The 12521-nt window shown below is 36.6% G+C and overlaps 2 protein-coding genes and 1 pseudogene across 3 annotated transcripts; 2 read left to right on the top strand and 1 right to left on the bottom strand.

The window, feature by feature from the left end:
* Nucleotides 1-589: 589 nt before the first annotated feature.
* LOC119080003 (toll-like receptor 3) lies at nucleotides 590-5501 on the bottom strand. The gene is made up of 2 exons (XM_037188175.1): nucleotides 5355-5501; nucleotides 590-2750 (listed from the first exon to the last, which is right to left on the bottom strand). The coding sequence occupies exons 1-2, from the start codon at nucleotides 5381-5383 to the stop codon at nucleotides 611-613; spliced, it is 2169 nt and encodes a 722-aa protein (XP_037044070.1). The 5' UTR covers nucleotides 5384-5501; the 3' UTR covers nucleotides 590-610.
* Nucleotides 5502-6327: 826 nt separating this feature from the next.
* LOC119080115 lies at nucleotides 6328-8689 on the top strand (annotated as a pseudogene).
* Nucleotides 8690-10733: 2044 nt separating this feature from the next.
* On the top strand, nucleotides 10734-11904 carry LOC119080099 (signal peptidase complex subunit 3). Of its 2 annotated transcripts, XM_037188325.1 has the most exons (4): nucleotides 10734-10876; nucleotides 10939-11125; nucleotides 11267-11533; nucleotides 11610-11904. In XM_037188325.1, the coding sequence occupies exons 2-4, from the start codon at nucleotides 10983-10985 to the stop codon at nucleotides 11737-11739; spliced, it is 540 nt and encodes a 179-aa protein (XP_037044220.1). In that variant the 5' UTR covers nucleotides 10734-10876; nucleotides 10939-10982; the 3' UTR covers nucleotides 11740-11904. The 2 variants fall into 2 exon arrangements, with proteins under 2 accessions (XP_037044220.1, XP_037044222.1); XM_037188327.1 differs by having other exon boundaries at nucleotides 10834-11125.
* The last annotated feature ends 617 nt before the right edge of the window (nucleotides 11905-12521 follow it).

The following is a 12521-nucleotide window of genomic DNA, read 5'->3' as shown; positions in this document are numbered from 1 at the left end:
AAGTCTTCGGTTGAAAACTTCAACTGCACAAATTTCAGTGCGGATGAATTTTAAACCCAATAAGACCCTATTTGGCCCGAAAGTATATGTAATTACCTTTCTAATGACACCCCACACGACCCTGTACGGCTCGTGTAACTGGAGAAATTTTGGTAAGAAAAGTGCAAGTTTTCGGTTTTTGATCACCTTTCACCAGTCACACAAGCTTCGAAGAATTTTTTTATAAGTGGTTTTGGCTTCAAGGGTCGAAGTCCTTTCTAGGCAAATATAAAAAATTCCAATAGAAAATGCGTCCGATTTCGGTAGGCTGTTTTTCAAAAGAATCCCTCTATGGAATTTGTGTTGATGAGTTCCGAGGCTGTACCCTTTGTGCCTTTGTGGAGTTCACGCAGCTATAGAGCTTCAAATCATATTAAATGAGGGAAATGGATACAAAGCTGAAGATGCTTACGTTATAGCTATATTACTTCACAAAGCACACGTAATTACAACTTACTAGATGGAAGAGCGAAAAAATCGCTACATCGATCGCCAGCAGTGTTTTGTATGGAAGAAATGTAAACTCCTAATGATGGTAAATGGATTTATTTATTTATTTATTACTTTTACTTTAACAGTACACGTAAATATAATAGATTGCAACAGTTAATAGCACAAACAACGATACAATTAATATTATTTCCAACGTTCGTATTGAACCTAAATCATCACGATAATCAGATTCCAGTTTAATTTTATGTTTTGCTGTTTTTCTATTATCAGTAATATTTTCTTCGTTCAATTGAATCAATTTTAATTTGTCCTCTAAGCTCTTGATACTTTCGACTATGAGATCGTACTTTTCGTTATTCGTTTGACTCAACTGTAGAATTCTAGCTTTCATCTTCATCAACGTCTCAGAATTTTCATCATTTAAAATTGTAAACTTATGAAGGATTCCCCTACCGAATGCCTTCAACTGTATAATTTGCTCGTTGAAATCTAATTTCAATTTCAATTTTTCCTGCTGCAGATCTCTGAATGCATTATCGAGACTTTCACGATAGTTTCGCGTGTCCTTCAATTTATTAACCGTTTCAACTATTTCATTTATTTTCTCAATTTTACTCATGTACGCGGTCTGGTTTATTGGCATTGAAATATTTGGAAGTACAACTGTCTGTTGCGTTGAGTTTCTTGCCGTACAACCGATTCCTTTTATATTTGTTGTATTTGAAATGGCCATTTCGACGAAGACGGTGATGCGCAACTGACGGAATTTCTTGATTAAATTGCTCAACGTTTCACAACTCCAGTTATTGTGAGTCAAGCCCACCTGTCGGAGTCTTGGCAAATAAATTTCAATTTGGTCGATCGACTGAATGTTGGTCAAATTATTGCCATCGATAAACAACTCTTCGAGCTCGGCTTGAGCGGACAATAATTCTAGGTCAATGCTGTTTAGGTTATTAAATGAAATGTCTAAGACTCTCAAATTGACTTGAAACGAAAATGTCCCATAGGCCAACGATTTGAGACATGATTGGCGTAGATTTAGTACTTCCAAAGAAATCATGTTCCCGAAAGTGTGTACTTCGAAAGTCCCAATACAATTGAAAGACAAGTCCAAAATTTTCAAATTAGACAGACTGGTCATGGTTTGGTGAATGAGTGTTAAGTTGTTGTTGGACAAATTGAGATCCGTTATGGGCGACTGGTTGGAAAATCTAATGCTTTGTATTTGGTTAAATGATAAATCTAAAATTTCCAATTTGTGACAATTCTCAAACGATAACTGACCAGTTATTGAATTTCTACTAAAATCACCAATCCGGAGCGATGAATCATGGTCCTTGAACAGAAGTTTTGTTATACTGGAATTGGTCGCTTCGATAGTTTCGACTACGGTCGGTATCATAAGTTCAGATAATTTAGAATCTTTTATAAAGACAGACTGGGCAGGAATGATACAATTTGACTGTATTATTTTAGTTAATTTAACATCAAACATTCCATCAATCATAGCCGTAAAATTGATACTTCCAATCAACGACAGAAAACCATTACCATAATTATCACCGAGTGAGATTTGCCGTAATTTAATGTTCCGTTCGAACAAATTGAAATTAAATTCCGAAAAATTATTTTTTTCCAAAGAAATTTTTTTCAAATTCACTAAATGAACGAACGGATAATTCTCAAATTTTTCAATTAAATTTCTGCACAATTCTAAGTCTTTTAGACTCACTAAAGGCGCGAACACATATTCAACGATTACTTTCAACTGATTATCATTTAAATTCAAATAATTCAATTCCAATAAACCGTCAAAGGCGTCAGAAACAATTGATGTGATACGATTAAACGACAAATCGAGTGTTTGCAGTTGTGGATGTGCTTTAAATATCGAACTTGAATCAAGATTTGCGATCTCATTTCCAGACAAATTTGCGACCAACAAACCTTCAATAGTAAAATGAAATTTTTTTACTATTTTGATATGATTACCCGATAAATCTATGTTGGTGATTGAGTGTATGGAATCATAAACAACATTCACTTCAGATGATGTTAGTTCATCAAAGTGGCTCGAAGTGAATTTTATTCCATAACTTGGTTTGTTCCAAACATACAGTGCGTAAAATATCCGATCATATAAATTAGATATGTCATTCATAATGCAAGTACTTCCGTTAAAACCGTCACAAGCGTGCATTTCTTGTGAGTTCGTCGGTAAGGCTGTTAATAAAAATATTGCAGTGATGGAGTATCTGTAAGTATAAAGAATGCAATTCAGTTTGAATGAAACATTGAAGTAAGATGGGAGTTCTATAACGTATGACAGTATGTAGGGGATTTTTGGGCTAACCTTCCAAAACCTCATTTTTTACACCCCAAACAATATCCAATCATTGGTTTGTCTCTACCCGATCTGTAAATATTTTGGTCCTTATTAACCACACAACTGGGTCCTACCATTTGGGAGCATCACAAATCACTGATACAAAAGTCTTCACTTGATTCTAACCCACTCTAGCACGGGTTTGCTCATTATCAATTTTCTGAACTCCTATGCCTTGGACATTCTATGATTACGTCCTCTCATGTCTCCTCACCGAGACCGCAGCGATATTTGAGATTATCGTTGTAGCCAGGATGATAGAGGTACTTATCTTGATCTTTAATCTACTCAAATTAATCAGGTCTCTGATGAAACCATTTGAGGTAGTTTTACAGAAGAGTTTGGGATGTCATGCTTCTTGACAATCTCTTCACTTTTGTTTGTGTTGACTATGAAGCCATACCTCCTTTTTCCGAAACAGGGTTCGGGTCCTACAAAGTCCATACCAAACCTCATTTGATTGTTGGCTGTTGATAGTCAAATATCAACTTGATAGTAGTTAACAAACAAGAGATGATTACCGGTTAAGAGTGATATCGCCAAATCTTCTGGTGATTTTTTTAACTTTGGAAACAAGCGGTCTCCGATTTTAATGAGTGATAGCTCGTTGGATTCGTCTTTCAATTCTAGGAAACACGTGTCTTTCACTTTTTCTTAAAAAAAAGTTGTTTTCTTTGAAAAGCGCTCAAAAGTGAAGACATGTCAGAGGGTACCGAAAACAGTTTTTCGGCAATAACTCAAGAAAAAATTATTTTAAATTGTTGTAATGTTGTACGATTGTCGGCCTTGAAAAGACCTACAGGTGGAGTATACGCACCGCTTGGTGCTAGTTGATCCACTAGAGTTATGACTAGAAATATAGTGAATGTTCGGAGAGTCCGCCTTTTCTGCAGCTTCGATGTACCACGGAGCTGAGTATGGGATGTTGCAGCTGGCCTCACCCACTATCGTTGCACATATAAATGAATCCAGTACTTTTGGGCTGCAAGCCTACAGATGTCTTGAAAAAAAAATTGGTGCCAAAATGTAGATTTTTTCCTTCTGTCTGAGGGCCCAACTGCCAGAACAGCGTCTGGAACGGTTCTACGTGAGTAATTTTGTATCGTCTACTATTCCCTTACCGTATACGCTTCACTTTGACTCGAATATAGGTCGTTACAACATATCCAGTGTTAGTAATTCTTGTGAAAAATTATTAAATTTTTCTCTGAGGATTTTAGTCAAATAAAGTGTTAGCGTATAGCAAATGACCTCAGGAGTCCGGAACAGTAATTAGTTTGGACCAATATTTGCTACGCGACAGGAGTTTGGAAAAACGATACGATCAAGTGGGAGCAAACGGTTTTCCAAACTCCTGTCACGTAGCAAATATTGGTCCAATTGAAAAACTAATTACTGTTCCGTAGTCCTGAGGTCATTTGCTATACGCTAACACTTTATTTGACTAAAATCCTCGGAGAAAACTTTAATGATTTTTCTCTTGATATTACTAATAGTGGATCTGATATATTCGCGACATAGCGAAGCGTTTTTCTATTGATAAGGTGAAAGAATAGTAGACAATAAAAAATAATTGCCGTAGTACCGTTCCAGATGCTCTTCTGGCAGTTGGGCCCTCAGAAAGAAGGAAAAAATCTACATTTTGGCACCAACTTTTTTTTCAAGACTCCTGCAGGCTTGCAGCCTAAAAGTACTGGGTTCATTTATATGTGCAACGATAGTGGGTGAGGCCAGCTACAACAGTCCATACTCAGTTCCGTGGTACATCGAAGCTGCAGAGAAGGCGGACTCTCCGAACATTCACTATATTTCTAGTCATAACTCTAGTGGATCAACTAGCACCAAGCGGTGCGTATACTCCACCTGTAGGTCTTTTCAAGGCCGACAATCGTACAACATTACATCCATTTAAAATAATTTTTTCTTGAGTTATTGCCGAAAAACTGTTTTCGGTACCCTCTGGCATGTCTTCACTTTTGAGCGCTTTTCACAGAAAACAAATTTTTTTAAGAAAAAGTGATAGACACGTGTTTCCTAGAATTGAAAGACGAATCCAACGGGCTATCACTCATTAAAATCGGAGACCGCTTGTTTCCCAATCACCTGAAGATTTGGCGATATCACTCTTAAGAACTGATAAAATTCTTCTTCCTACTTGTTTCATACACATTATCGAAAACATATATGAGTTAAATGTTACGGAAATGTAAATGACAATTCGCTCATGTGAAATATGCATTTTCATTTATATTGCCGACTCCCATCCGGACAGAGTAAAAATTTGGAACTACGGACGTAAGGTTCTACTACAGACACTTTCAATCAACTACCATTTTTTGCAATAAAGTGATAAATGTTTGTCAATAGGTTTAAATTGCGGGTCGACCAGTAGTCATCAGTCATCTTTCTCTGTCCCATCTTTGCCCTCTATGATAGGCAACAAAATTCAATTAGTATTTTTAGTGATACTTACGCTGTAAACGTTTGGACCATTTTTGCCATTATTCGTTACTTTCATTGAATTCAAAAAGAACCAAGTTTACGTTCCGAGCTCTACAACACGATATTAACAACTTCTGATGACTTATTTCGGAATTCAACATGACAGAATTGTTTTAAGAAATTCCTTATCTTACTGGTGCCATGACGAATTACATGGCTTCGCGCTTGTATTTATAGAAACTTATCATTAGTAAAAGGAAGCACAAGTAACTATACCTATTAAATCACTTTCTCGAGTTTGGCCATTTAAGGCCTTAAAAGTAAGTGGAAAACAGATGGTGAAGTGTCTGTTCTGATATAACATCTTCAAATTTTACCCAAAGAAACTTCCCAATTGTTCACTGCACTGCAATAAGCTTACTGGTTCTATGCCTGTCGTCTGTAACAGGTAAGTGGCAGTTTTAAAAAAAACGTACGGATTGCGGGCAAACTGCATGCTTTTTCTCCTAATTACTTATTGGATATAAAGAATCATGACATTAATTTTGATTAAAAAAAACGATCTCACTACTCAAAGACTCGGAGTTACCAAAGGGAGGTCACACAGATCTTACAGCCCTAAGAAATACGGGTGATTTTCGTCTGGTAACAAAGCACTTCGTCTTTTCGCATTAAAAAACCTTTTAGGCGTTAGGAAAATAACTATTTCCTAACGCCTAAAAGGTTTTTTAAGGGAATGAGAGGTTTCTAGTACGAGCCGGATGCTAGTTCTTGAATCGAATTAGCTAAAAAAGCCTTTTAGGAACAACAACGAAGTCTCGATATTTCAACACTAGTTAGGAAAATCACTATTTTCATTTGAAACCGGATTTCACTATCTTGAAAGTACGCCACTTTTGGCCACTTCTTCTCCTTTTTTAAACAGGAAAACCGGTAAAACTGCAGAATCTTTTTTGCTACGCACGGGTGTAAAGGAAATGGTAGAAGTGATAAAAATTATGTTTCTGGAAATGTTTAGTCAGTTTTTGTAATTCGTATAGGTCAGATATATTAGTTGGTCCACTGGTACACGAATAAAAACGAATAAGAAATGTAATAATTTACACAAATCCTTCAATTGATCAAATCAGTGAAAGTATTATCCGCTTTCAAGGTTTCTTTTCATACGTTGGTTTGCTGCGCTTATATGTATCGTTCCATGCTTCAGTACTTGGCAAGAGATTAACTTTGACGACGACGACATTGACAGTTTTAAAGCATTTACATGTCCAAATGAGGAATGTATCGACCCAATAGAGCAAGTAACTGAGCGGATCAGATACTTTGGTGTTCATCACATAGCACAACGCTACGGTTGTTGCAAATTAAGTGGCTTGCGACAAAGCGACTACATAGGACATAAATACGGCGAAGATCAACAGAATAGATTACGTCGATTAATCATTGAAGATGGTAAAGTCGAGAGTATTCCCAAACGTCTGATGACAGAATTTGATCCAACTGTTTTTGGTATGATCAATGGCAGTTTAAAGACGTTAAACATAGCCGACTTCACTGGAGCTACACATTTAACTGAGTTCAACGCATCATATAATCGAATCGAAAAATTGGAGCCGAACGTCTTCATTTATGCTCCGAACATCGAATCCATCGACTTGTCGAACAATCGAATAGTGGAAGTGTCCGAGTATGCTTTCAGCAATATACCGGAGCTGGAAGTGTTAATTCTGAGTAATAACTTGATTATGAAGCTTGATTTCAAATTGAAGCTGATCAATCTGAGAGTGTTCATGGTCAGCAACAATTCTCTAATCCATTTGAATGAAAATGTATTCGATCAATCGGCTCGATTAACCGACATGTTCCTCAACAACAATAAACTAAACATAAGCAAATTGAAGGTGAACGGGTATTTGGACGCTTTCGATATGTCCAACAATCCAACGTCAATTTATTTGGACTCAAAAAGTGTAAAAATATCAAATTCGAACGTAAAAGTGTTGAATATAAGCAAAATTGCTGTTAGAATTGATGCATCGAACAATCAAATCGGTTCGATTGTGGTTCATCCGGAAAATGGTTTGATCGAATTGATTTTGTCCAGAAACAACTACACAACGATCCAAAATCTGACTGCTTTGAAATCCATAGAAAAGCTTGACCTTTCGTTCAATCAGATTACGGATATCAGTGTAAAGTCATTTTCCCAAATGAGTCAATTGAAATGGTTGAATCTGGAAAACAGTGGACTCAAGATAATTGATTTCGGTATGTTTTCTCATCAAAGGAGTCTCACTTGGTTGGACATTTCTTACAATGATTTGAAAGTGATCAATTTTAACATGTTAACGGACACAATCCATTATTTATTCATCGAAGGAAATGCATTGACGAATACTGATGTAAGCGATACGGTCTCGACGTTACCGAATTTGCGAGTGCTAGGCTTATCCAACAATAAATTCTCTTGTGAAAAATTAGTTGAAATTCGTAAAATTCTAAAGACTAATTCGATTGAAATGCATGTTGATGAACAGGTAATGGTCAAGTTTTCGAGAAACATCAACGGAATAGCTTGTGTAAACGAAAATAGTACTGAAATAATTGAGTTAGGTACACCCAAACTGCTTCCCATTCACACAAGTAACAATCACTTCATCGAAGCGATTCATCAGAAAATCAAAGAAATTGAAGCAAACATTCGTGTACATAGCGAATCGTTGAACGAAAATTCAATCAATTCAAAAGACGACATTCTGTCGATGAAACAAGAATGATGGATATTCGTAATGATGGTGAACTTAAGATCATTGATGCCAAAGCTGACATTCTCATGAGTATTTCCCGATTATTTAACGTTTCCACAAATGACACTGGTGTAAGCGTTGATCTGAAGTCCACCGTCGAAGAGTTAAATAAAATAAATTTGGAACGATATCAGAGTCTGTCGTTAGAGCTGAAAATGGTGAAAGATAAGCTACAGGATTTGGCACAAAGTGTGACTAATTTAAGAAGTACGGAAGTTATCGACTCGAAAAGTGTTTTACATCTCAAACGAAATGGAATGACCAATGAAGATGTCAGTGGTTTAAGTGCGGATAACAGCAGCGATTTAATTTCGCTGAAAAATATGATGACTTTCATCGTGGTTACTGTAGTCTGTTTACTATTCGGATTTTCTATGTTTTTATTTTACAAGCGGTTTTATAGAAATAGTAGACGACAGTACATTTCGACCAACACTATCAACACAAACGTTGAGCAATCCCTCGTTTAACGTCGAATATCAATGGTTTTTCATCTGTTAACATTAAATTAGATTTCATGAAAATAAAGGAAACAACTTTGTGTGTGTGAACTCAGCGTCTTACAGTTTCTTTAAGGTCGAAAGCTCGCATTTTCAATAACCGGATATTACTATCACGACAGTTATCACTGACCCATCTCTTGAATCGGGCAGGCATATCACTTACAACATTATCGAGTCTGTTACGTCTGATGGTTGCTAGGAATCTCGCGCCGCGTCATTCACAATAATTCACATTTTGACACATTTTGTATAAGGAAGATGTCACTTTGTGAATTATTGTAAATGACGCGGCGCGAGATTCCTTAACACCCGTCTGATCTAAATATTATAAACGTTTGAAGAAAATATAAGATTATGCACCTCTTGCCAAAATTCTTATCGAGACGTGTGGGCATTGCTGGTCGAGCCGAAGGCGAGAACCGTAAATGACCACACGTCAAGATAACAATTTTTGCAAGAGGTGCGATAAAAATTTTGGCAAGAGGTGCATACACTTTTTTATCTGCCTAGAACATATAAACCGAGGTAAACAAAAATGCTCTGGAGGGATAAGTTGGAAATTATTATTCTGAGCAGATAAAATCTTTTACTTTGGATAAGGGAAAACCATCTGCTCTGTTAAGTGTCCTGTTTCATTCATTTACCCTATGCTTGAAAATGGTTTTTAGTCTAATAGCCTCGCGCTGTGGGTGAGTTCTAGTGTTACATTTATTCCATATGTTTGAACATAAGTTTTTCCATATGACGACATCTAGAAAAGCTTATATATGTAGAATTGTTGTCTTCGTTTGCCTAACAGCAGTTTTAATTTTTTGTTATCCGCTTAGGGTACACACATTACTCTCAGTGTTTATCCTGTTACAGACGGCAGGCATATGACCAGTATTATCATCGGGTCTATTACTTCCATCGACCTAAGTATTTTTAATCTGTTGATTTCAAATCTTGTACTTCACTTTTTTAACGTACATTTTTCTATATAAAGTGCCATATTACCCAGAGCTTGTCATTATTTTGGTCGTCGTTATCGATAACTAGCCGTATGTGATAGGTCAAATGATTTGCTCCGTGTGTTTTCGTGGATTTGGATAACTTCTTTGTTTGTATACTTTGGGAATTTCAGTCCGAATCATTCAGTTCATTTCATTTGTGGTACACATGAATACAACATTATGATGCATGAAATAAAAGCTTCCGTATCGCCTGTTCCCATGAAAACTCGAGTAATTCTTAACTAATTTTCAAGAATTTGGTTTTAATCCACGAATTCAGTTCGTCGATGTTAATGAAGCTTAAAAATACACACAAGGAACTTTGAAAACCGACACATTTCCTGTTTCTGTGTTTTACTTGAGTTTCTGATTTTTTTCATACAAAAATACATGCAAAATTCACAAAAAAAACAGTAAACCACGAAACAGAAAATGTGTCGGTTTTCAAAATTCCGCGACTGTAGAAGTAATTTTAAACAAAAATTTTCACGATAACTTGAGCAATTTTAAATTTTGTTTTGAGTCGACGAAACGTGTTTATTATGTAGGTGGAAGCACGAGTTTTCAGGGTATATAATGTACGAATACATGTGTGCAGAGTGCAGACTTGTACAAATAAAAATCAAAACCCACTGCTGATCGGTAGCGACTCGCTTGACGAATGAATAATACGAGAACAAATTCCTCAGTCTATTACGTAAGGTGCTTTTTCAATGAAAGTACAAACCAGGTATGGTCTCTCCGTACAAACCGGAGGAAATAGCGATTTTCATTGAAAGGTGAGTTTGTTTGTCATATGAACCAACTCACCTTTCAATGAAAATCATTGAAAGGTCAGTTTTTTTATATGAAATCGCTATTTCCTCAGGGTTGTATGGACAGACCATACCTGGTTTATACTTTCATTGTCTTTTTGAACATAAAATGAGTTATTTCCTTGTTTTGAGATTTTTATTTTGCCGAGAGGGAGGTTTGTATTTCGAGCCGAAGGCAAGTGTTATAATACCTTGTGGCAAAATAACAATCTCCAAACAATTAAGTAAGGTATTTGACAGGCCAACTGAGGTTTACTATTTCCTTCCTCAGCGATAATTCCAAAATTTGAATATCACTCCAAATTGACAAACTCAGCACATCACATTCGTAATTGCAGCCAACTTTAGTTTCATGTTTGACATTTCAGTAGCGTTTTTGAAGAACGATAGCCACACGAAAATAAAAGAAACTGACGTGTCGTTGGTAAATTGTGTTGTCAGTCGGCATTTTTCTGATCATTTTTTTCATTTCTAATTCAAATTGAATTCTGTTTATAGTCTCAATACGGAAAGAACCGAATCTACAAGCCAAATAATCTAAAATGCATACGGTCTTGACCAGAGGAAATGCAATTTTAGCATATTCGTTGAGTGTATTGGCATGCCTTACATTTGCTTGTTTTCTGTCCACAGTATTCCTGGATTATCGAACGAATGCTAAATTGAATTCAGTCAAAGTTCTTGTGTAAGTAGTCGAGTTGTATTGTTGCATTTTGACCGTTGCATCGGGGAATTTTGTTTTCACCGAAATAGCCACGTCTTATCACACTAAGTCTATCTAACTCAACTTGTTTATTAATGTCAAAAACTCAACACAAAATTTCAGTAAAAATGTTGCTGACTACAGTGCATCACGAGAAAAACACGATTTGGGATTCCTCACATTCGATTTGCAAACCGATCTGACCAGCTTGTTTAACTGGAATGTCAAGGAGCTGTTTTTGTATCTGACGGCCGAATATCAGACCGAAAACAATGAATTGAATCAAGTTGTACTGTGGGATAAAATTCTGTTGCGTGGCGAAAATGCAGTGCTCGATTTCAAGAACATGAACACAAAGTACTACTTCTGGGATGATGGAAATGGTTTGAAGTAAGTGATCGAATTTCGCGTGTTCCGAGTCCGAAATTGACTTTATGTTCGAAATTTTGTTTGTTTGCTTTTCTAGGGGTCACAAAAACGTCACACTGACACTGTCCTGGAATATTATCCCGAATGCTGGACTTTTACCGAGAATATTTGCCATTGGTGAACATTCATTCAAATTTCCAGATTCGTACACTGTAACACCCGTTTAGGACTGAATATAGTTATGGAGCGGTGCTGTGAGACGATTAAATTAAGTAACATTGCCAGATGGGGTTTGGTTTTCATTATAATGCTTGATGCACCAAAAAAGAAGTTGTGTCGGTGACGATACTACATGAACGAAATGAGTCATTAAAATCGATTTTTCGGATAAAGGTTTTCCGTTTTCATTTAGACGATGGTGTCCCTTCAATTGTGACTGAAATCGGGTTAGGTTTGATCAGGTCACGTCGATTAAGTTTGGTATAAGAATTTGTATTTGTCAGACTGTGTTTGATCAGATCGATATGTGCTCCGGAATGGAATTTGTCCCATTTGTAAGTGATGTTTTGCTACTCATGAGTTGTTTTTCGCCGCCTTCAAGTAAAATCAACTTTACCTTAACGAAACTGGAGACTATGCATGGATCAAAGTGGGGAGCGGGTGTCAAATAATAACCAGATCTCCTTGATATGACATGGCGGCTATTGGTAACTCTAACTGCATTTCAGTACGAAATTTGTCTAAATTATCAACATCTGTGTGCCACCGCCTTCGTGGTCAACTCCGAAGTTTCATCCTGTTCTTTCAGAACCTTCTTGATAATATCATTGACACTGTCAGCAAGTCAGTCACTTCTGTCACTTTATAAGAACGATATTTCCATGGGCAGGGCAGCTTGATCGACTGGATAACAAATTATTGTTTTTTTTTTTAATTTTGGAGCTCAAAAGACCGACTTGCCGGCAGAGTCATCGCTGATTTTTGCGGAAATGACGAGAACAATTAGAAT

The sequence above is a fragment of the Bradysia coprophila genome, unplaced genomic scaffold (assembly GCF_014529535.1).
Source record: "Bradysia coprophila strain Holo2 unplaced genomic scaffold, BU_Bcop_v1 contig_350, whole genome shotgun sequence".
NCBI lineage: Eukaryota > Metazoa > Arthropoda > Insecta > Diptera > Sciaridae > Bradysia > Bradysia coprophila.
The sequence above is the reverse complement of the archived record's forward strand: the minus strand, read 5'-3'. Positions and strand labels throughout refer to the sequence as shown.

Coding starts and splice junctions, on each gene's coding strand:
- LOC119080003 (XM_037188175.1), bottom strand. CDS start 5,383: ATGGCAAAAATGGTCCAAACGTTTACAGC. Junction 2,751..5,354: donor ATGGTCCAAACGTTTACAGC/GTAAGTATCACT, acceptor TTATACTTACAG/ATACTCCATCACTGCAATAT.
- LOC119080099 (XM_037188325.1), top strand. CDS start 10,983: ATGCATACGGTCTTGACCAGAGGAAATGCAATTTTAGCATATTCGTTG. Junction 11,126..11,266: donor AATTCAGTCAAAGTTCTTGT/GTAAGTAGTCGA, acceptor ACAAAATTTCAG/TAAAAATGTTGCTGACTACA. Junction 11,534..11,609: donor GATGATGGAAATGGTTTGAA/GTAAGTGATCGA, acceptor TTGCTTTTCTAG/GGGTCACAAAAACGTCACAC.